The sequence below is a fragment of the Mastacembelus armatus genome, chromosome 19 (genome assembly GCF_900324485.2).
Source record: "Mastacembelus armatus chromosome 19, fMasArm1.2, whole genome shotgun sequence".
NCBI lineage: Eukaryota > Metazoa > Chordata > Actinopteri > Synbranchiformes > Mastacembelidae > Mastacembelus > Mastacembelus armatus.
The window spans coordinates 19,692,748-19,716,087 of NC_046651.1; the positions used below are offsets into that span (position 1 = coordinate 19,692,748).

The 23,340-nt window shown below is 43.5% G+C and overlaps 1 protein-coding gene across 2 annotated transcripts in view; it reads left to right on the forward strand.

Annotated features, from left to right (window-relative positions):
- The window catches only part of ebf3a (EBF transcription factor 3a), a 36,703-nt gene that overhangs the window by 4,704 nt on the left and 8,659 nt on the right, over positions 1 to 23,340 (forward strand). For both annotated transcript variants that reach the window (XM_026315417.1, XM_026315418.1), the window contains exons 5-11: positions 1,316 to 1,389; positions 1,826 to 1,894; positions 13,038 to 13,119; positions 16,241 to 16,358; positions 19,577 to 19,710; positions 19,856 to 19,982; positions 22,873 to 22,961. In XM_026315417.1, the coding sequence (XP_026171202.1) occupies positions 1,316 to 1,389; positions 1,826 to 1,894; positions 13,038 to 13,119; positions 16,241 to 16,358; positions 19,577 to 19,710; positions 19,856 to 19,982; positions 22,873 to 22,961 (693 nt within the window). The remainder of the gene's footprint in view (positions 1 to 1,315; positions 1,390 to 1,825; positions 1,895 to 13,037; positions 13,120 to 16,240; positions 16,359 to 19,576; positions 19,711 to 19,855; positions 19,983 to 22,872; positions 22,962 to 23,340) is intronic.

A 23,340-nucleotide genomic window follows, 5' to 3' on the forward strand; every position in this document is an offset into this window, starting at 1 on the left:
ATGTGTTTGTCCCTGAGCTGATCTCTTGTTGTTTTAGTCTTTTCTGCTGCGTCTGTTGTTACAGACTCGACTGCAGACACACAAACGCTCGGTCCTGCGCGGCGTCTCCACCGATTATACATCAGATGCTGCCGAGTGTCTGATCACAGACTGAAGCTCAAACCATCTGTTAAACTCAGATCGGGGCTTGTTCAGATGGAGAACAGGTTGCTCTTGTTTCCACGACAGACGCCGTCGCTGTGATGTCAGCAAACACATGCAGACTGTTTTTACCTGCACGTTTCTGTGTAGCGGGATCAAACTCATTCCCTCTCAGCTGCACAGATCAGTTCTCCAGTACCTTCCTAAAAACATGGCTGCTTGAATTATAAATCACTGGATGGGCCTGAAGACGGAGTCTCACTGTCCCGAGTTTGACAGCAGTGAAATTTGTTTTTTGATGAACACTAAGTTTTTATTAATCTGTCCTCTGAAAGTCACTGAAATCCTGTGACTTGATACAGACAGTCCAGATGTTTTATCAGTCAAAACATAAACATTATGACAAAAGTCCCTCTAGAAAGTGACAGAACTGATTTTATTGTTCAAAGTCTGATTGAAACAAAGTCCCATCAGGACTGGTTTCCTTCTCATCTGAGAAAATCCATGAGCTGATCTCCTTCCTGCTCTCCAGAGGATGAACCCTGCGTTTTAATAACTGCAGCACCACCTGCAGGACAAACTGCAGCTCCAGCACTGTTGTATTGAACTGGGCAGCCTGTATGGGGCGCTAACAGCAGCCTGATATTTTTGCCCAGATAAAATTAGCCCAGTCAGCAGCCTCTCTCCCAGTCTGTTCTGTGTGTTGTACACTGTGACACTAATGGAAACCAGCAGCAGTCGAAGCATTTAAATCTAACGAGTCATTCAATTAGTGAGGTTTTAACGAGCGTGCCCGTCAGGCGTCGTTTGCATCGTGTGATCTGAGCTTTGTGAAAAAAGCTTTTCATGCGGTTGGTTCCAGCTGTTTCATATGAATATCTGCAGGCAGCAGCTGTAATGAAACATTCAGAGGATCAAATGTTTGCCCTCAGTTCTGCTCTCACTTCACACACACTCAGTGCGGAGGCTAATAGCTAATAATCGCTCATAATTGAGACAAATGAAACGAAGCTGTAATTGAGTTGTTTCTGCCGCCGCTCGACAAGGAAGGAGGAGGAACTTTACACTGCAGGTTTCAGCTTTACACAGCAGACAGCCACCTGGACATGGCTCGTTATACCTGTATGGAACAGGTGTGTTTAAACACTTGTGTGCACGTGTGCGTGTTTTTCAGGCGATCATCTATGAAGGCCAGGACAAGAATCCAGAGATGTGTCGAGTTCTGCTGACACATGAGATCATGTGTAGGTAAGAATATACCTGTACTGCTACATGTCCTGTACCTGGACTACAAGGTGTTCACAGATTCAACATAGACCTGTGGAAACCCTGAACTCCACTTACCTAAACTGAATACACCTGAGGACCAGGTGTGACTCTCACCTGACCTGACGAGACCCTGACACCTGGCGTTAGTGTCGTGGACCAGGTGTGATTCTCCTCAGGTCTGTCCAGACTGTTCTTTGATGGACACAGACCTGATTCAGATGTGATGATGTTGACAGACCACATGATCACCTTGGATCCACTCAGGTGTAAGGCAGGTAGCGACACATACCTAAGCTCCGTACTGCTACACGTCGTACCTGTACTCTGCACTGTAAAAAATAGGAGCTGGATTGTAAAGTGGTGTTTTCTGCCTGAGGAGATAAAGACGGTCTTTATTATTCTGTCTTTGTGGCAGTCGCTGCTGTGATAAGAAGAGCTGTGGAAACAGGAACGAGACGCCGTCAGACCCCGTCATCATCGACAGGTAACATACTCTCACTCCGCATTATCAGGCGCCTTGTGCCGATCTCTGCTGAATGTATTTCACGCTCTCTCTCACTTTATGTGAATATCTTTCTGCAGCCTGGTGTGTGTGTGTGTGTGTGTGTGTGTGTGTGTGTGTGTGTGTGTGTGTGATAGACGTGCAGCTGCTGTTGTTATAATTCAGACCCGATGTATAAATCTGTGTGTTTATATTCAAATCAACATGTCAGAGTGGCGTTGGCGTAGACGGCGTGTTATGGCCGACACAGGCGTGTTGTGCGCTGGCATCATGAGTGTGAACTGCCCCAATACACAGGAAAACACCTGCACATGAATGTCCCCGTCAGATAAGCCCAGTCAAACTGGACACTCCAGGGTCTGATGCATAGTAGACAAGAATCCCAGGATGACCGGCACCGAGTCAGACTCAGACCTGTCGTGTCTCGGGATTAAGATTGAGCTTTCAGTCGGTCTTCGTGGTCATCATCCCCAGGAAGAGTCGCATCTCTGCAGGCCTTGATACTGCACTACATACAGACCTAAGAGATCACGTTAAACACCTGGACCCGGTTACTCTAAACTTGACACGTTCCTCTTTAAGCACAGGGTTCAGTCCAAAGGTGTGAGCTGGTCCATCGATCCTCTGGTTCCTGTGAAGATTATTTTATTATTTTTGTTTTAAAATGTTCAGTGATCAAGTTTCCATGCGAGTGTAGCTCAGGGTTCAGCAAAGAGGCAAAGGAAAATGCTAATTACTGTGTCCATTCAGAACACCACAGAAGAAGATGAAAACCATGTGGAGCAGGTGATGAAATGTTAGTTGAATGTGTTAATGTCAGGAAGGTCACGGCTGAGTCCGTTTTCTGCTGGTTTAATCCACTTAGCCCTGTTTTTGTGAAACTTGGACTGTTTTTGTGACGTCGTGGCGTGTGCTGTTCGGTTGCTGTGGATAAACAGGCGAACACATGGAACAAAGGCTCAGGACAAACCTGCACTGGATGTAAAATCATCCACTAACAACATCATGCCCGAGATTCTGGGTTGAGGCAGCAGCTCCCTCCTCCTCCTCTGTCCTCCATCCCTCTCCTCTGTCCCAGGAGGAATCATACGCTCCCCTCTCCTCTTTTCACCTCCCCCTCCTCCTCTCTTCACCCTCCTCCTCCTCGTCTCCTCTCGTTCTCCCCCTGAGTATTAATCTCATTCCTCCCTCCCCCCTCTCTTCTCCGAGGCTGTGGAGGGAGGGGGCAGTATGGATGGATGGAGGTGTGGAGGTATAAATGGATGGATGTGACTGCAGCAGCCTTTTGAAAAGATATTACAGCAGCTCTTTTTTCTCCCTCTGCCTGCTGAAATGCATGATGGGAAGGTCTCCTGTGTTTTCGGCAGCGTCCAGTGAACAGGAAACATGTCAGGGTCAGACTCACTTTCATTTCGAGTCGGCGTCTAAACTCTGCAGGGCCGAAGCCCGTTTAGTGATTTTACCAACGTGAGGCTGAAATATTCTGCAGTTGAGTCGTCATAAAGAGACCAGACGTTTCTGTTGGTGTCACTGTCGAACCTAACACACATTTTATAGCTGTCCTGGAGCTTTCCACCAGGTCACATGACCTTCCTGTCTGCTCACGTCTGTGTTTTTTATCAAACCACAGAATCACAAAAACCAAACACACCTGCTGTGTCTTTATTCCACCGATCAGTTTGGTCCACTGGGTTCTGGAGGAAACATAATTCCCATCTGGGTTCTGTCTGCAGTGTTTCCCCAGTTCAGCCAGGGCTAGATGCACATCATCATCTGCATGTTTGTGTCGACTGCACTGTGGAAGAACTAACCCTGATGAACTTTGATTTAGGAGCAAGACCAGAGCAGTTCTGTGAGTCCAGGTGTAGACGGGGCGGATCACTGATTATTCCAGTACAGACCGTCTGGGTTGGGGTGAGACTGTGTAGTTGCTTTTAAATTAGAAACATTTTGAGGTAAATAACTTTCTTTTAACAACTTGACTCTGCTTCTTAGATGTTCAGGTCTTTTTCCAGACTCTCTGAGGACCTTTTGTGCTTTTGAAGTTGTTCTTCTAGAAACGTTGAGTAAAAATCAGTTTATTTCACTGCACATGTGCAGCAACTTGTCTTTCTGCACCTACAACATGTGACCACACACCTGCCGGTCAGGTGTTTATTTTCTTGCATGGAGCAACAAACATGACCCAGAGCAGTTTCATTTCAACACTGATAGTGTGACTGACAGTAAACGATTAAAGAAGAAATCAGTTGTTGTGTGATTTTCCAGTGCAGCCTCCCGAAGGGTCGCCTGCCTCAGGTTGAACCTCACTGTCTCAGGGTCTTTGTTCTGTGAGCGGACTGAAGCCTTTGAGGGTCGCTGCTGATGGGACGATCTCCCCCCGAGCAGCGACTGTGAGAATGTTTGAACATGATGATCTTCAGTCTTTAGGCCTGTCTGTCCTCTATCGGCCTGTTTGTAGCTGATGATGATGATGGTGATGGGACCAGCTCTTATCTTTTCATGCTCTCGCTCTGAATGCTTGATGTGAGAATTTTTTTGGGGGGGGGGCTACAATCTCCTGTCTGTGAGGGTCTCTGGTGTCTGCAGTGCGGGATTATGGGAGGACGACGTGCTGTCAATCATTTAGCGAGCGTAGGTGTGATTTCCCTCTCATGCTCAGGTTGGTTTTGGGTGGAATCTCATTACTGGACGTGTTTCAGGGTGACTGACAGCAGAATAATGTTTGGGGCCCCCTGAGGCCCCCGGCTGGCTAAATGTTAAATGTATGAATGCATGGGAGTCAATGGAGAGATGAAGTGTAGCTGAATATTTTTTTCTTCCTGGGAAACAGAGTGAGCAGTGTGACCCTGAACGCACCATCTGCTGCCGTTTCACTGCTGAAACCCAATGAGCAGAGTTTGTAGGAAGCAGTGCTGAAATGAGAATTCCACTGATCAATTAGTTAATTGACTGATTGAGAACACCATGAATTTCCTATATTAATATTGTGATCGTGATTTGAATCGTGTCACAATAAACGGAGAGATGTCACCTTGAGCTAATCGGGACTGAATAATTATGATGATCAGGCTGGGAGACCGTAAGTCTGTATGTGTCTGTGAATTGATCAGTAATCACTGACAAAAGTGACACATCACTATTGATTAATGATTATTTATTGACAGCTTTGTGTTTTTTGTAGTTTGTTGTTTCTCATAACGAGCTCTTAACGAGTCATCTGTTAATGAGTAGTTAGCTCAAAGACATACATGGTCGCCACGACGATACTATCGTCCATCACCCAATGACATTCTGTGTTTAACCTCCTCTGATGACGTCACTGACTACCTTCAGCTGCTAAGATGCTGAACTTCAAAGCTGCTCAGTCTTGCTGCTTGTTGCTGCTTCAGTTTCTCTGCTGTTTGCCAGGAAAACATTATATTGTCAGTTTTGTTTTTTGCTGCTGAGAGAAAAAATGTTTATCTTTATCTCTTTATCTTTCTGTTTATCGCCATTGTCGGCTTGTGTGTTGATCTACTTGTTTTGTTCTCTGTTGCTCAGTCTGTTGCTCTCTGGGTGTTGGGCAACATGCTGTTTGTCTGGCAGCCTCGTTTCTGTCCATGTTGCTCCCAGAGTGCGGTTCAGACAGAAGTTGCTGATGTTGCTGGTTGAGACAAAATTTCCCTTAAACTGTTAATTTCCCTAAGTCTCCACTCCTCTGCAGAAAATTAAACTCTGACATGTTTTAAATTTTCTTTTCACTTGGTGATCCTGGCTCTGTCCGTCAGTCTTAATGAGGAAAGACTTAATGAGACTCTGTCTTAACGAGAACAAGAAGGACTTAACGAGAAAGTCTTTAATAAGAATAAAACTTGACAGACTGAGGTCTCTGCTCAGATGATATGTGATTGGTCCTCATGCAGGGCTGGCATGTGATTGGTCAGAGCTTCAGGCTGTAATATGAAACCTCATGAGATGAGCAACACTGACAAATTAAACATGCAAATTAGGTTAATTAAAGATGTAAATGAGCTTCAGTGTTCACAGAATAGACAGAAACTGAAAACAGACCTTTTCCGAGAAATCATTTCCAGTTTGTCAGGTAAGTGGCAGCTGATGGGTTTGACAAAGACAGCTTAACGAGCTCTTAACGAGCTGAGCATTTGACAAATCATTGCATTTGTAGCAATTACCTGTTTCACAACTAGAAAGCAAACAAGCAGAACACTGATCGTACAAGGCAGCAACAAGAGATGTTTAGTGATGTGTCAGTGCTGGCATTGCTCAGGGTTCTCCTGTTGGCCCTTTAACTTTTCAGTTTACGTGCTAATGTGACACATCAGCTGATCAAAGAAACAACACCCCGTTAGTCTGTCTCAGTACTTCATGTAGCCCACTGGATCCTACTGAACAAATAAAACTTTAAAATTCCAAACACAGTTTTATTTTGTAATAGTCTCAGTATTTTCGTGAAGCAGCTTCTCACTGTGGTTTGTATGAAACCAGGGGAAACAGGTAAAATAGCTGGGGACTATTTTCAGTGGCGGATGAATCCACATTTGGTTGGTAATGAGTGTTAGTGGCAGTAGGACGGTGTTTGTGACGGAGCAGGGTAAACCACAGTGTGCGTTGATGCTGATGGAGCAGCAGAGGCACAGAGGAAGATCAGTAGCAGACCATCAGTGATGAGTTGAGTCTGTACAGTCAGTAAAAAATCATTTAACAGTGGTTCTCCTCCTCATTGTGATGAAGAGGAGCAGGGGGAGGATTTGTCTGTTTCATTTACAGTGAAGAGAGAGGTGATGGGCTCTTCATTATCTAATTTAATTATCTCCTTCCTCACCTTCCCTCCTCCTCCTCCCTCTTTACATTAGACTCTGGAAACCCAGGACACAACTCCAGGCCTGGAAAAACCTACCTGTGTGTGTGTGTGTGTGTGTGTGTGTGTGTGTGTGTGTGTGTGTGTGTGTGTGAGCACCAGTGATTGACAGCTGACATTAAGTTGTTTAGCAGTGAAATGTTGTTCTCTGTTTGACCCTGTCTGGCTGCCGTAGGAACAGCAGGCTCCGGTTCAATCAGAATATTTCTCAGATGGGAATCTGAAATTTGGGTTGTTGAACCCGGTTCAGGGTTTTGTCCTGGTTTAATCTGAACCATACAGACCGGTCAGTAAATATTCAGCAGCGGAATAACTCGAGTTGTTGAACATGAACTGAACTCATCAGTTATCGCAGGATGTGGCATTAAACTGACTCAGGTCTGAACTTGATCGGTTGAGGACCATAAATAGAAATAACACAGGTTTAAATGTGCCACCATGTTGTAGTTTAGTGTATCTGTGGCTTTTAGTTAAGTGGGTCTAACCCAGATCAGACAATAAATGACAGCACTCTACTCTACAGTCGTTTTATTTATGAAATGATCTTAGCTGTTATAAAATAGTCACTTTTTTAAAAAGTAGGTTTAGTTCAGTTTAGAGCAGGTTCACCAGCATCATTTCTCTCACTCATTGTTCTCAGGTTGTTTCCATTGTCATGTCACTGTCAGGCTGAAGTCAAAATGTGAGTCTTTCTTGCAGTGGTGATGCAGATACTGAGGCTTGTTGAAGTTCTAAATTCTCCCAGATGATCCACAGAGTCCAGGTTGTTTGTTTTGGCCTCATGGTCATGGAGCTGATACTGAGCCTGGGTTTGAATTTCAGGTCTAGAGCAGGTTTAGACCTTTTTAATGAAGCTGTCCCCGACTGTCGTCTGCATTTGTTTGTACAGGCTGATTGAAATCAGACACTGGCTGTAGCTTCTCGAGGGGAGCTGGTGGTTTTCCAGGCTGAGCTGAATCAACAGAAGGTTCAAACTGTCAGGGTTTGTAGGCAGCTCTCCGATACTGTGGCTCTTCGTTATCTCAGGTGTGGGAACAGTGCACCAAACATCCCTTCGATATAGTTTGACAGTGTCAGTGTCTCCAGTCTGGACTCTGCTGGCACCGTGTTTACATGTGTTGCCAACCAATCAGATCAATATGTGGATTCACGGTAACAGTTGTAGTGATTTTTGGTGATACGAGTTTTCAAACATCAGATCTGAAAACAGCTGTGACACATCTGGGACACTTTTTCTCTCCTTGACCTGGTGTGTGTGTGTGTGTGTGTGTGTGTGTGTGTGTGTGTGTGTGTGTGTGTGTGTGTGTGTGTGTGTGTGTGTGTGTGTGTGTGTGTGTGTGTGTGTGTGTTGTAACAGCTGGTGCTCTGTTCTTCAGCCTGTGATGCCATCTGACACACACCCTCCACGACTTTTCATAAGTATGCAAAATCACACATTTTGTCTCTGGCTATAAAAAGGCAATCTCTGTGTGTGTGTGTGTGTAAGTGTGTAAGTATGTGTGTGTGTGTAAGTGTGTATGAGAGATATAATAGCTGTTAATTAGCTCCATGTTCAAACCAGCCGCGGATGCTAATTAGCAGAAAACCTGTCCAGCATTTGGTGTTAATTAGAGCGACAGGCCCAAACACATCTGACCACACACACACACACACACACACACACACACACACACACAGCTGTCACACTGACTCTGTCCTCTCAGATTTAGTTGAATTTAACATGAAGAGTTCAGTCTCTCCAAACAAGGTCCAGTTAAACTTCTTTAGAATTACTGAGCAATATTGTTCATTCTCATCCATTTTCATTCAGTTTTTAATGTAACTTGTCTTAACTGTCTTTTTTGAGGGATTTTATCTAGAAAAGAGAAATTCAGAAATTTTTAGACACTTGGTGAAGAAGCAAAACAAAGTCTTCATGGTTTTATGACACTGAGCCAGAAATGAAGCACGTAAATGCTCTGTCCGCGGTGCTGAAACAGGTAACCGCTCTGTCCGTGGTTCTGAAGCAGGTAAATGCTCTGTCCGCGGTTCTGAAACAGGTAACCGCTCTGTCCGCGGTGCTGAAACAGGTAACCGCTCTGTCCGTGGTTCTGAAGCAGGTAAATGCTCTGTCCTCGGTTCTGAAGCAGGTAAATGCTCTGTCCATGGTTCTGAAGCAGGTAAATGCTCTGTCCATGGTTCTGAAACAGGTAACCGCTCTGTCCATGGTTCTGAAGCAGGTAAATGCTCTGTCCGTGGTTCTGAAGCAGGTACCCGCTCTGTCCACGGTGCTGAAACAGGTAACCGCTCTGTCCGTGGTTCTGAAGCAGGTACCTGCTCTGTGTATGGTTCAGAATTCTAGCAGGTGTTCTGCTTGAGCTGTATAAAATATTCTGAGCACATCCAGTAATGACAGAAACAATAATGAAACAGTGAAAGGTCAAAATGAGAACATTTACAAACATTTAGACATTTAACAAACACGTGATGTAAAAACCAGAAAACAAACAAACAGTTGAGGAAAAACAAGCAAAGCATACAAAGAACTTTGAAAAGAACACTGTAAGGACACAATCAGAGCACACACAGAACACGCTAAGAACACGGAGAGGAGCATGAGAACATGCTGCTGCCTGACAGCTTCTGTAGTCTCCAATTACAGTAGAAGTCAGAGGTCAAGACGAATGGATTCATCCGGCTAATCATGAACCGATGAACTGTGTGTGTGTGTGTGTGTGTGTGTGTGTGTGTGTGTGTGTGTGTGTGTGTGTGTGTTGTATGAATTAAACATGTGGCTCAGCCAGCTGTGAACACAGACGGGTAATGGGGCAGGACACAGTGAGGGTTTAAGGTTTTTAAGGTTTTCTCATGATTCATTATCAAACAGAGATGTTGGACTTGAACATCTTAAAGAGCATTTACTGAGTGTGTGTGTGTCTGTGTGTGTGTGCGCTCATTTCACCTGGTTGTTGATTCCTGCAGCCGAACACACAGACATAAATAAATACAGTAGTCAGTTCAAGCCTTTAATCTGAAATAATGAAATATAAACTGTAAACCACAAATCGAGACAAGGCTGATGTGACAAAAGTCAAAATGATGTGACAATAAATAAGAGCAATGAAGCTTTTAGGACAAAAACTGTAAAACAGACATGGCAACAACTGAAAGACTGATTTTGAAATGAGTGATTTTTAATCACCCTGAGTTTGTTGAAGTGATGTTGGGTCAGCGTCTGGTGTCCAGGCTGCACTGTAGCAGGAACTGTTCTTTGGTGTCAGGGTTTCTGGGTCCACAGGGATCAGTTATGGTCTTGGTCAGTAGCCTGATAAAATGATGAACCGGGGTTTACGGCAGGGTTTAGTAGTACACGTCTAGTGTCTGATTTTGTTGTAATTTGTAGGTGGACCTTACAGGTAAATTCCTTCTTGCCCTCAGATGCAGGTGTATGATTCTACACCTGACCACTTACGTGACAATATCTAGTCTCTGATTTTTGGGAGACACGTCATTGTGTTGGTGTTTGGTTTGCTTGTGCCTCCTCCTTTCTCTCCTCCATCAGCTTGTTATTCAATGCTGCTAATTGACAGTTGTCATTAATTATCTTTGAGTGCTCTAATTTGTATTCAAATGTATTCGATAACAGCAGAAATGTTTGGCTCATTTACATATTAAATACAAGCTGTTTTTACTTTACCTGACATAATTTATTCATGTTTTCTTCAGTTCTCTTTAGGTTTCGTTTTAACACCCGTCATGTGGGAACGAGTGTGTGTGTGGTGTTTGTGGGGACCAGTGTCTGATTTAAACCATTGTTATGAGGACATTTCTGCACTGCGAGGGCAGAGTGGCCGGTCCTCATGCGGTCCAAAACCCAAAGACAAGCTTCTCTCAGAAGTAAACTGAGCCTGGTTCTGCTGGAGGTTTTTTCTTCCGTTAAAGGGAGTTTTTCCTCTCCACGGTTGCCAAGTGCTGCTCATAAGGGATTTGTTGGGTTTCCATGGGAAGTGCCTTGAGGTGATTGTATTGTGATTTGGTGATATACAAATAAACTGAACTGAATTGAATTTGTTCCCAGAATTAAAACATCTGCTACAAATTCAAGGTCAAGAAAAATTCAAACCAGAATTAAAATAAAGGAACATTAAAAACTGAATTGTCAACAATTGTTTAATGGAGATATGTCTGGGATTTACTTGTAAAATAGTGCTGCGGTGTTGCCCATCAGAATAGTGGCTACTGTAGGACATGAATGGAGCTCTAACGATGGAATTATTTTCTGGATGTGTGAAAGGTGGAACTGGCAGTAGAGAGAAGACGGTGCTTAAATAAGTAAAAGAAGTGTTTAGTTTGACGGCAGCTGCTTTACGTGCAGGTGGACGTGAACACACAGCTGAGAGCAGCAGTGTAAATGACTCCGATCAGATTAACAGGCTGAGCTGCCAACAGCACGTAAATCACACAGACTCTCTCCGTGGCAGTACATTAGCGTCAGTATAATTCCTCCTCATACTGCGACTACATTTTCTACCTCATGGAGCATATTAACTCCAGTGTGTGTCACGGTGTGTGTGTGCTCAGTGTCGCTGTGTGGGACTTCTTTTCTTCCTGGAGATAAATTCACAGCGCGTCCTAATTTCCTGCTCGTAAATATGAGCAGTAATAGACTGTGTGTGTGTCGGCTCTTCCCTGCTTATCACATAACAAATTGAAAGCTTAATCTGTCCTGCGTGTAGATTTACGACCTCGATCGCTCGCTCGATGGAAGGAGGGAGGAAACAAGGGAGGAGAGGAGGAGGTGAAGAGGAGGAGAGCGGAGATAAGTTGAGTCTGTGTGTCTGAAGATAAGGTGACGATCAGCTGTTGGGTGGTTACCAAGGCGATAAGACTGCTAGTGCCTGTGAACAGCTGATCAGAGGTCAGAGGTCATGCCAACACGCCGAGGTTATCTTCAGACAAACATCAGCGAGACTTTATCCACCAGAGCAGCAGCAACAACAACAGCAGCAACACATTTTAAGCCTCATGTGACCACTTTGTGCACGGAAGAGGAAGGACTGTCAAAGTTTAATACCCAGAAAATGGTGAACAGTGCAAAGTCACAGTGGAACCAGGTCCCCTGAAAAGGTGTATCTGTGTAGCTGAACTGCAGCAGCAAAAATGGTTAATGACTGACTCAACCAAACTTTAACAGGAAACAGCAGTCCACAGTCTGTGGTCCAGGTTAAGGGAAGATGGAGGTTCTGATGTCAGCTGAATTGTTTCTGTGAGAAACCAGACCAGTGGTTTTTTTTCTGAGCTGCACCAGAGGCTGATTCAGGCTGCTGGAGAGTCCTCAGGTCGAGGTCGGACTGTGAGAGACAATGATTTGACAGGAGAAAAACTGAATGTTCAGTATTAACATATTGTGTGATTTGACAAATACAGAAATTAACATATCGCCAATACAATAACACAAAATGTAGTCCAGTTGCAATTAGATGTCATCATTAATGGAGGTTAAAACTGGAACAGGAGTAGTCCTGATGGTTCACCTGGGCAGGTGTGTCTGTCATGCAGACCTGATCATTACACTGCTCTGCTGCAGTAGGAGGTAAAATGCTGTGATGCTCCCAAACATGAAAACTGAACTACATTCATTCAAACAAAAGGCTCGTGTGTTCATAGCTGCCGATGTTCTTGGAGAAAGGGTTTGTTTGTTGACAGAGCATCTGTTTGGTGTGCCGGTGTCAGCACTTTGTCCTTCTGTAGGCTCATTAGAGATGAGCCACATGGAATGCTGGGTAATCAATACCGCAGCCGCCCTCAGAGACCAAAACCAATGTCTGAGAGGAAGTTCTGTCTTTTTTGTCCTTCCATATATGTTTACATCCCGTTACCATAGAAACCACTGTGATGCTATGATTCTGAAGATGCTGCTTTGGACACACCACCACTTTCCTCCCTTTCCTAATACACACACATGGGTGGTGGTGGAGTGGCAGTGTAGTAAAATACAAACACTTGAATGGACACTTTTATCTAAACAAACATCTCAAGGTTTGTGGAAGCTGCTGCAGTCTCCTCTCCTTCATCCTCCATCTCTGCTGGGAGAGGACTCCTTTACTATGATCACTGTTAATTTTCAAACCAACTTGTATCTGTATCGCTCTGTTGACAGGTGGCACTCAGACTTTTGTCCATTCTACTGTGTTGTAATACATGTGTTCTGTCACCATCCCCGTATATAACATCATGTTCTTTTTTCTGTGTAAGTAATGAATCTGTGTGTTTCTGTGTGTGCAGGTTCTTCCTGAAGTTCTTCCTGAAGTGTAACCAGAACTGTCTGAAAAATGCAGGAAACCCACGAGACATGAGGAGGTTCCAGGTAAAACACACACCTCCACACACACAAAGATGAATTCATTTCCCTAAAGGGCAGGACATGGCTTTGGAGGACCTGCTGTACCCATAATGCATTGCAATGGGGCGGCCCAAGACTTATTGCTTTGCAGATATAATATGAGAGGTCAACATGGAGCTGTCCGTCCATCTATCCTTCCTCTCATTTTCTTAAATGTGAAATGTTTCATCACTTCAACACTTGTCCTGCTGCAGCTTTGTAAACAAACAAAAATCTACTGCACTAATTTAACTTAGAATCACTTTTTGTACTTAAATTCATCAAAGACAAAGAAATCTCACTCTCAAAATCTCATGTAGAGCAGAAAAGACAGTAAACTGTTACTACAAAGCTCCGTATACGATTATAATAGTTTTATTAAATCACTCATCTTAAAACCATTTCTTCTGTTTCTACGGCAGAAAGAAAATAAAAATAGTTTATAGAGCAGAATGAAGTGCTGACTGGGGCTTTTGGGGAGTTGGTGTACAGAGGACACGTTAATGTTGACAGTGTTATAGTCTGTGTGCTGCAGCATAAATATAGAGCTCTACCAATTTTAAGTGTCTGTCCCGCTGTTTACTAAAAACAGAATAAACATTTTCTGAGCTATAGGTTGCACTGGAGTGTGAGTTACTTTTAGCAAATCTGCCTTGTTGAAAAGGAACAAAACTTATAGAAGTCGCTTCAGTGTATAAGTTGGATTTCTAATTAACTAATTATAGTCTAAATTATTGGAATTAGAATTAAGTGTACCAAAGTCACTAACGAAATATTAAATTATGTATGTGTAAGAATATGAGTTAAGCATATTTATATGGTCTGTGGTTGATTAAACTGAATATTTGTCCAATATGAGATTTTTTTTTAGAGGAGTGGGGTTTATTTCTCTGCACAGGCTTCAGATCTTCATATTTAAACAAAGTTTGTTCATTATAATAAACCTAAAGTTTGCCATTTGACTCAGAAACAAACAAGGACTCATTTTCCTAGATAATTACACCATGAGATATTATGTCAGAATCCCCCCTCACAGTTTACAGTTACATAAACATGGTGATGTGTGATGACCTCAGTGTTTGGGCTGCAGCGTGAGACCATTAACCCCGAGCATCTCAAACCACAGATTAACTGAGCGGCTGCTGAGATAAAAGACTCTTTACAATGAAAGACACTCGACACTAAGAGCTGCACTCGCCTGAAGAGGCTCCATTCATCCCACACTTAACAACAAGAAGCAGCTTATCAGGGACAGCCGCTCCAGCATTGATCCTCCAATTATTGATCCCCCATGTTATCACGTTACCCTCCAGAGGAAACAAGAGAGGAGGAGGAGGGAAAGAAAAATTAGAGGGAAATTTAAATGGAAGAAAAAAGACAAAAAAAGAAGAAATGAAAATATATAAAATGGAATGAAAAGAGCAAAAGTGAGAAGGAAGAAAGACAAATCAGAAAATGTGGAAAAAAAACAAAACTGAAAGAAGATGAGTGAACAAAAGGCTCGGAGAATCAAAGATGTGGCAAGAAATAAACTGGAAAAGAAAAACTAAAGTGGAGAACAGAAGAAAAGAGTATTGAGGGAGAGGGAGAGGGAGGGAGAAACACAAGGACCTGAAAGGAAAACAGTGCTATCATGCTAACATGCTAATGATTGACAGGTATAATGTTTTCCATGGTTACCTTTGCATCGTTAGCATACTAGCAATTGCTAATTAGCACTAAACACAAGTGTCACAAATTCTTCAGTTTGGTCTCAAACCAACAAACTGGACTCACAAAGACGTTTTTCCAGCTCATGTCAGGAAACATGAACGTCTGTTCACCTCAGCAGCTCTGGATTCATTTCAGGTTCATTCCCACTGGGCCAGAAACGATCGAGGAACAAGGCTGTTCACACAGAGGAAAGTCCAACCAATGTGAGACGAGCTGCTCCTCCTCCTCCTCTTGCTGCTCTTCATCCTCCTCATCATCATCCTGCTGCTCCTCCTCCTCCTCTTGCTGCTCTTCATCCTCCTCATCATCCTCATCATCATCCTGCTGCTCTTCATCCTCCTCCTGCTCTTCATCCTCCTCTTCTTCATCCTCCTTGTCATCAATTTCTTCTTCCTCCTCCTCCTCCTCATCATCCTCCTCTTCATCCTGCTTGTCTCAGCTTCCATGTGTCAGCTGCCACACACACACACACACACACACACACGCACACACACACACGCACACACACACACACTAAGTGGCGTGGGCGAGCTAACAGGATGGAGAGTCCAGTTTAACCAGCAGAGAGGGAGGAGGGAGACGGGGCAGGCAGCATGTGAAGAGAGAGAGGACGATGGATCAGATGAGTTGGACAGGTGAAGTCAGGTGAAGCCTCTGGACTCGGCGGTAGTTGTCGTGGCGACAGCGGGCTGAAGGATGTGCTGGTTAGTCACCGTGGCGACAGAGAGGACACCTCTACTCGCTCTCTGTGTGACCTTCTGCTCTGTCGCCATGGATCAACACCAACGACCTCACCACGGCAGCCAGCCAGAGATGATGGATGACCACAGCTGCGAGGCTGTGACATCACACAGAGGGCGGGGCCAGAGCAGACAGTACCGCCGGGGTGTTTAACACTGTTTTTATGGGAATTTTCATGACTTGTATATACATTGGTGTGTTATGGAGTATTTCTAAGAATAATATTGTCTCTTAAAATATTTTCTTTTCAGCTTCAAACAGAAATTCTTACACAACAGTCAACATCAACAGGAGACTGTTTTTGTGAAATATGATTTTTAAAGTATTTCACATTTGAAAAATGTGGTGATCAGGAAAAAGCATGAAAATATCTCAAACAGGACTTTTTGTGACTATTTTGGTCTCACTGGAGGAACTTTATTTTAGTAGTTTCAGGCTGTTTCTTAAGTCTGTTCATCTGATTATTTCTTCCCATTTATACACAAAAAACAACAAAACAAAATATTTGCAGTGCATGCTGGGAGAAGCTCCATAGTGTCAAAATAGTTTTTGCTTTGGGAACAGATTTTTGTCCACCCTTGAGATCCGTGTTCAAAGGTAATTTGGTGTTGAGATGCGCAGGTTATAAATAACGTTTCTTATGTGTTTGCAGGTGGTGGTGTCTACGACGGTGAACGTGGACGGTCACGTTCTAGCAGTTTCTGACAACATGTTTGTACACAACAACTCGAAACATGGCCGCCGAGCCCGGAGACTGGACCCGTCTGAAGGTATGTAGTTAACAGGTCCTCTCATGTCCACTAGATCAGTGGTTCTCAATCCTGGTTCTCAAGGAACCCTGCCCTACTCACCGCTGATTATCTTGATCAGGTGTGTTCGGCAAACTAAGAGCGGTAAGAGCAGAGATACTGTAGTTGGAAAACAAGCAGGGCCGGGGTCCTTGAGAACCAGGATTGAGAACCACTGCACTAGATGCTGCTATTTAAAATACTCAACTCTCAGTTCATTTGTGTGCACACGTCTGTCTCTAGAAATAAACCTCAAAGCCTCTTAAATAAATATAAAACAAACCAGATCTCCTCCTCACATATCTCACACTCGCTAATCCGACAAAAACAGACTTGTGTCAGTCTGTAGACCAAAGATAATGAGATCTCTACTTTTCCAATCTGAAGGTTGCATGGCCGAGCCCGTTTTTATCTAGTCGGCACCACCAATGTCCCACTTCACTAAATTTAAACTGTGTGTTAAAACCGAGTGGCTGGGCCTGCATGGGATATTCTGTTAAAAAGAACAGATGTGGCTGTAAAGATGCTGGTCTGAACCATCTGAAGCAGAGAACCTGAGAGACAGCAGCGTAATTTGGTCTTTGAAGAGAAATCACCCCAGTGGCTTGTGGGTAGGAAGACCAGACGCCTCCCCGTCCCCAGAGAGGACAGTGTGTGTGTGTGTGTGTGTGTGTGTGCGTGCGTGTGTGTGCGTGCGTGCGTGCGTGCGTGTGTGTGTGTGTGTGTGTGTGTGTGTGTGTGTGGGGCCATTCAACCTCTTTAATTGCCCTCCTAATTAAAGACGGTAACCATAGAAACCACGTCTCCCCGTCCCGTGGGTTTGAACACTCATTTTACTGTTTCTTGTGTCTGCAGCAGCTTGATGCTGACGTTAAAGAAATCCACAGAAACCAGTAACTCCAGTTTAAAAGATTCCAGTTTTCAGTTGTCTCCCTCAGAGTAATAGTAGAGAGTGGATCAGTTTTTCTAACACACTCTTGATTTGACTTTAAAGCTGTGAATCAAATCATTTTCCTAATGACAAAAATCAAACCACGAACTGTTATTATTATTATTATTATTTTTAGTAGTAGTAGTAGTACTAGTAGTAGTACAACTACTACTACTACTACTACTACAACTAGTGGTGGTGGTGGTTGATAAACCACACACAAACAGTTCAGAAAATAAAACGAATATTAAACAATATGATGACACATCTGAACTGTTTATAAATATTAGAAGGTATTTCTGTTTTTTTAAATAAACTACACAAGCTACGTCAGCTACCCAGCGGTACATAAAGTACTTCAAATTAGAAGTATATAAGGTAGTTAACGTCAGCTACCCAGCGGTATATAAAGTACTTCAAATTAGAAGTATATAAGGTAGTTAACGTCAGCTACCCAGCGGTATATAAAGTACTTCAAATTAGAAGTATATGAGGTAGTTAACGTCAGCTACCCAGCGGTACATAAAGTACTTCAAATTAGAAGTATATAAGGTAGTTAACGTCAGCTACCCAGCGGTATATAAAGTACTTCAAATTAGAAGTACATGAGGTAGTTAACGTCAGCTACCCAGCGGTACATAAAGTACTTCAAATTAGAAGTATATAAGGTAGTTAACGTCAGCTACCCAGCGGTATATAAAGTACTTCAAATTAGAAGTATATAAGGTAGTTAACGTCAGCTACCCAGCGGTATATAAAGTACTTCAAATTAGAAGTATATAAGGTTGTTAACGTCAGCTACCCAGCGGTATATAAAGTACTTCAAATTAGAAGTATATAAGGTAGTTAACGTCAGCTACCCAGCGGTATATAAAGTACTTCAAATTAGAAGTATATGAGGTAGTTAACGTCAGCTACCCAGCGGTACATAAAGTACTTCAAATTAGAAGTATATAAGGTAGTTAACGTCAGCTACCCAGCGGTATATAAAGTACTTCAAATTAGAAGTACATGAGGTAGTTAACGTCAGCTACCCAGCGGTACATAAAGTACTTCAAATTAGAAGTATATAAGGTAGTTAACGTCAGCTACCCAGCGGTATATAAAGTACTTCAAATTAGAAGTATATAAGGTAGTTAACGTCAGCTACCCCAGCGGTATATAAAGTACTTCAAATTAGAAGTATATAAGGTAGTTAACGTCAGCTACCCAGCGGTATATAAAGTACTTCAAATTAGAAGTATATAAGGTAGTTAACGTCAGCTACCCAGCGGTATATAAAGTACTTCAAATTAGAAGTATATAAGGTAGTTAACGTCAGCTACCCAGCGGTACATAAAGTACTTCAAATTAGAAGTATATAAGGTAGTTAACGTCAGCTACCCAGCGGTATATAAAGTACTTCAAATTAGAAGTATATAAGGTAGTTAACGTCAGCTACCCAGCGGTATATAAAGTACTTCAAATTAGAAGTTTATAAGGTAGTTAACGTCAGCTACCCAGCAGAATATAAAGTACTTCAAATTAGAAGTATATAAGGTAGTTAACATTAGTTCCAACATTAAAGTGATCAACACAATAATCATCAATAATTAGAATCCAGTAATATCAGATCAATTCATGTGAAATGGGCCATTCTGCACAATGAGTACTTTTACTGTGGATACTTCAAGTACATTTGGATGATGGTACTTTTACTTGGAACAGGAGTTTTACTGTGGTACTTCTATTGTCTCTATAGAAAACAGGTTGAGTACTTCTTCCATCACTTCTTAAATCACATCAATAGAAAAGATCTTCGGGTCTGGGTTTCCTGGTGTAAAAATGAATCTGGACTCAGGTTGTACCTGTCCTGGCCTGTACCTGCAGTCTGAGCTGCATCGTCAACAGCCTCACACCTGCTCTGTTAGACCGTTAAACACTCAGCAGCAGAACAGAGGCCAGGTGCTGTAATGTCACACAACACACACACACACAGACTGTGCTTTCATTTCACTTTATAATTAATCTGCAGCCGCTCTCAAAAGAAGAGAGAAGTAGTCATTACTGTGTGGATAAAAGGAGTGACCCAATTAAATTATGTTCTGTGTGTGTGACACTCCTGCAGTGGGTACTCTTGCAGTACTACTACAGTAGTGTAGATCAGTTGACCCCAGTAAAAATGAAACAGTTTGCCTGTTCAAAATGTCAACACACAGCAGCTGCGAGGGGCATGTCCATTTTGTTGACCTGTCTCTGCCCCTCCCTCTGACCCCGCCCCCTCTCCCAGCAGCCACGCCCTGCATTAAGGCCATCAGTCCCAGCGAGGGCTGGACAACGGGGGGAGCCACCGTCATCCTGATCGGAGACAACTTCTTTGACGGTCTACAAGTCGTCTTCGGCACCATGCTGGTGTGGAGCGAGGTAACACGCCCCCGATCGATCAACGCTCAATAATCAGTACAATCGACAAACAATGATTACAATTGATGTTGTTTATACCGGTGTGATGCGGGTATCTGCTCTGTAAACATGGCTCTAATGAGACCCTGCCCCCTCCCCACTGCAGCTCATCACGCCTCACGCAATCCGAGTCCAGACTCCTCCCCGCCACATCCCCGGGGTCGTCGAGGTCACGCTGTCCTACAAATCCAAACAGTTCTGTAAGGGGGCACCTGGACGATTCGTCTACACAGGTAAGTGTGCTGGTTTGACAGCAGTGTGTTCTGATTGGTTATCCCCACAGCCAATCACAGAATGACCTCTGTCATCTGCCAAACAATACCAGATAAAACACTAAACACCATTTGTGTTTACGTTTTCCTTGTCGTGCACCTTCCATTCCTTCATATTTAGTAAACCATCGAAGTCAAATCCATAAAGGAAAATTCGAGCACGTTATTTATCAGAGATCAGCCCCAACCAGCCAACCTTCCCCTTTATCGTTTCTGGATGAAAGTAAACAAAGTTATCCAGATGAGCTTCTGTCCTAACGGCTGACAGTAAACAGCCGGGGCAATTTTCCAGCTCAGCAGACAGACAGTGAGTTGAAAAGTCTTTTGTTTAGTGCGTCTGAGTTCACCACAGACTGTGTATTTGTGTGAGCGTTGACCTCACCGCTGCCGTCTCTTCCTCCATGTTTCAGTGAATCCTCCATCCTGACTCGTCCCTTGTCGTCCTGCTGTGCATTGGTGTTTCAGTTTTGCAGTAATTCCACAATTAAAGCCCATTAACCCCTATACTGTCTGTGCACCTGCCTGTTAATCACCTGTGAGGCGCCTGAAGCTCACACGCAGGTGTTTGTGTGTGATGTCATCAGTCACATGACCTGCAGTTTCACACAGCAGCTGCGTTCACACCTCAGTGGTTCACCCGCACCACCCTGCTCCCAGCATGCACTACACCACAGGGAATCAAGAAGCAGCAGAAGTCGAAGTTTCCTCTACTGGAAAGTACACAGAGTACACAGTACAACTTATCACATGTACCTGTAAGTTGTGGGTCAGAGGGCAGCCAGTTGTGGAGGAAGTACCCGATGTTTTAATAAGGTAAAAGTGGCTGTACACTCTAGTGACAATACTTCATTGCAGTCAAAATGTTACTGAAGTAAAAGTATTTTTACATGGTGATACTGTGACTGATGCATCAGGTTGGACCATTACTTTCATGTCACATTTCAACTAATTCAACTTGTTTAAAAAAATTTCTGTGAAGAAACAGATGAAGTTTCCATCTGAAAAGTCGAAAATACTGCAGTAGTAGTAGTAAATAGTAGTAAGTGCATCCCAGCAGTTAAAAATACCACAACCAAAGACAAACAGATTTTGTTGTTGAGGACCAGCTGATGTGTCATGTGACAGGTACTAATGGTGACATCACACAGGTGACTCTGAGGAGATGAGATGACAGACAGGCCGTGTCTCTTCAACTTCCATGAAATTTCGATGAGTATTGATCGTAGAGTATTGATCTCTCTAATGTCTCCTGTCTGAGCCGCTTTCAGATTTTCATTTCCTGACACATGCGCGCACACGCACACACACGCTCACACACTCACACACACACACACACACAGACAGATGTGGCTGCAACTGCAACAGAGTCACAGCTGTGCTGAAATTGCAGCGGCTCCAACGCCTGTTTTCACACATTCGCTAAATGCACCTAGAAAAAACTCGATTCATCAGCAGTAAAACATTTTACTCGTTTCATTCGTTCCTCAGTTTCTCTAGATGGTCTGTAAATGCTCAGGGCAAAGTTCAGATTATCCATCCATTAAATTTACTATTTATCAATGTATTAAATTTAAATCACATCACAATCACTACATTACCCATCAGCTGTAACCGTAGACTGTGTGACTGGAGTGTGTTTGCTTCAGCGATGGTTTGACTTCACACATCAGTTCAGATGCTCAGGAGCAGGGAGATCAATGAATTTAGATCAATACAGCCCGATCATGTCTGTATTAACAGCCAGTGATACGAAAATATGAGTTAACATGCTGGGAGCTCATCTCCAGCGATGACCAGAGCAGTTATTGATCATCACAGCCAATTAACCAATCAGTTCAGAGGAAGTCAGAGCGACAGGAAGTCAGTGACACATCAAAATAAAAGTTAATGTGTTAATGTGTGTGTAGATTTTGTGTGTGTCAGAATGTGGCTGAAATCTGTCGGCGTCCATGATTCAGTCTGACGTGGTGCGAACGTTTAATAAAAGTGAATTGACGTGTGTGTTGTCTGTGCGTCAGACATGACACATGCACACGTGGATTTTAGTCACAGACAGAAATGCAGATTTTAAAGTTGCACTCAAAGACACAGTGAAGATAAACGCAGATCCGTGCAGAGTCTTTACAGGAGAAAAGACGGACACACAGGTGATAATAAACTGTAAAACAGTCAACAACACAAGGTCACACACACACACACACACACACACACACACACACACACACACACACACACACACACACAGCAGGTTGCAGATAACACAGACGTCTGCAGACCCAACACACTCCTATAACTGCTGCTTGTTACGCCCTGTGAGCCTTCAAGGACTGAGCACACACACTGTTTGTGATGTATAGGAGAGTCGGCCTAAAGCTTGTTAAACGCAGCCGAACCACGACGGGATTATGATTCATGCACTTCACACACACACTGTGCGCTGTGCTCGGCTGCGTTCACTGTCGCTCTGATTTATCACCTCCCCACCAGTTTAAACTGTAAATGATGTTAGAGGAGAGAGAGGAGGAGAAAACAACAGTGGAGCTCTCACAGTAAATGAACTTGACAGCTGTTTCTTTCTACACTTCTTCTCATTCAGCGTGTTGTTTCACAGTTTCCCCACCAGCTCAGTCATTTTCTTATTTACACGTGTGTGTCCACAAAAATGAGATATTCTGTTTCTGTGTGGAACGGTTTATTTCATATTTATTTCATTATTTTTATCTCATAACCCTATCCCTCACATCGCCTGCATGTAAATATTGTGCATGTGTCATCACTGTGGATTTGTTTGAGTGATGGATCAGTGATCGATGCGGTGATTTATAATCTGCTGATTCCTGCTCCTCCCCAGCACTGAATGAGCCCACCATAGACTACGGCTTCCAAAGGTTACAGAAGGTCATTCCTCGCCACCCCGGGGACCCCGAGCGACTGCCCAAGGTAGGAACACACAAACACAGACAAACAATCGTTTAGACAAACAGAAGTGATTACTGGGGGTATTTTTTCCATCAGTCTGTGTTCTGGTTGGCTGCTCTGTCTCCTGATAACCATCAGCTGCATCTCCTGATTGTTCTGTTGTACCCGAACACAACACACTCCTCGCTCACACCCGCTGAACGTGTACACAAGAACCTTTTCTTGTCTGGGCCTTTCTTCTCCTCTATGAGCCCGAACGTGTTACGTCAGATTGGAGGTCCGGACTCCATTAAAAATAATAATAGTCGCAACAAGGCTTTGATAAGACTTAATTATATAAGCATGGAATCGGAGGCTCAGAAGATTTACAGTGAAAGAAGCAGGACAGAGGAAGTGACAG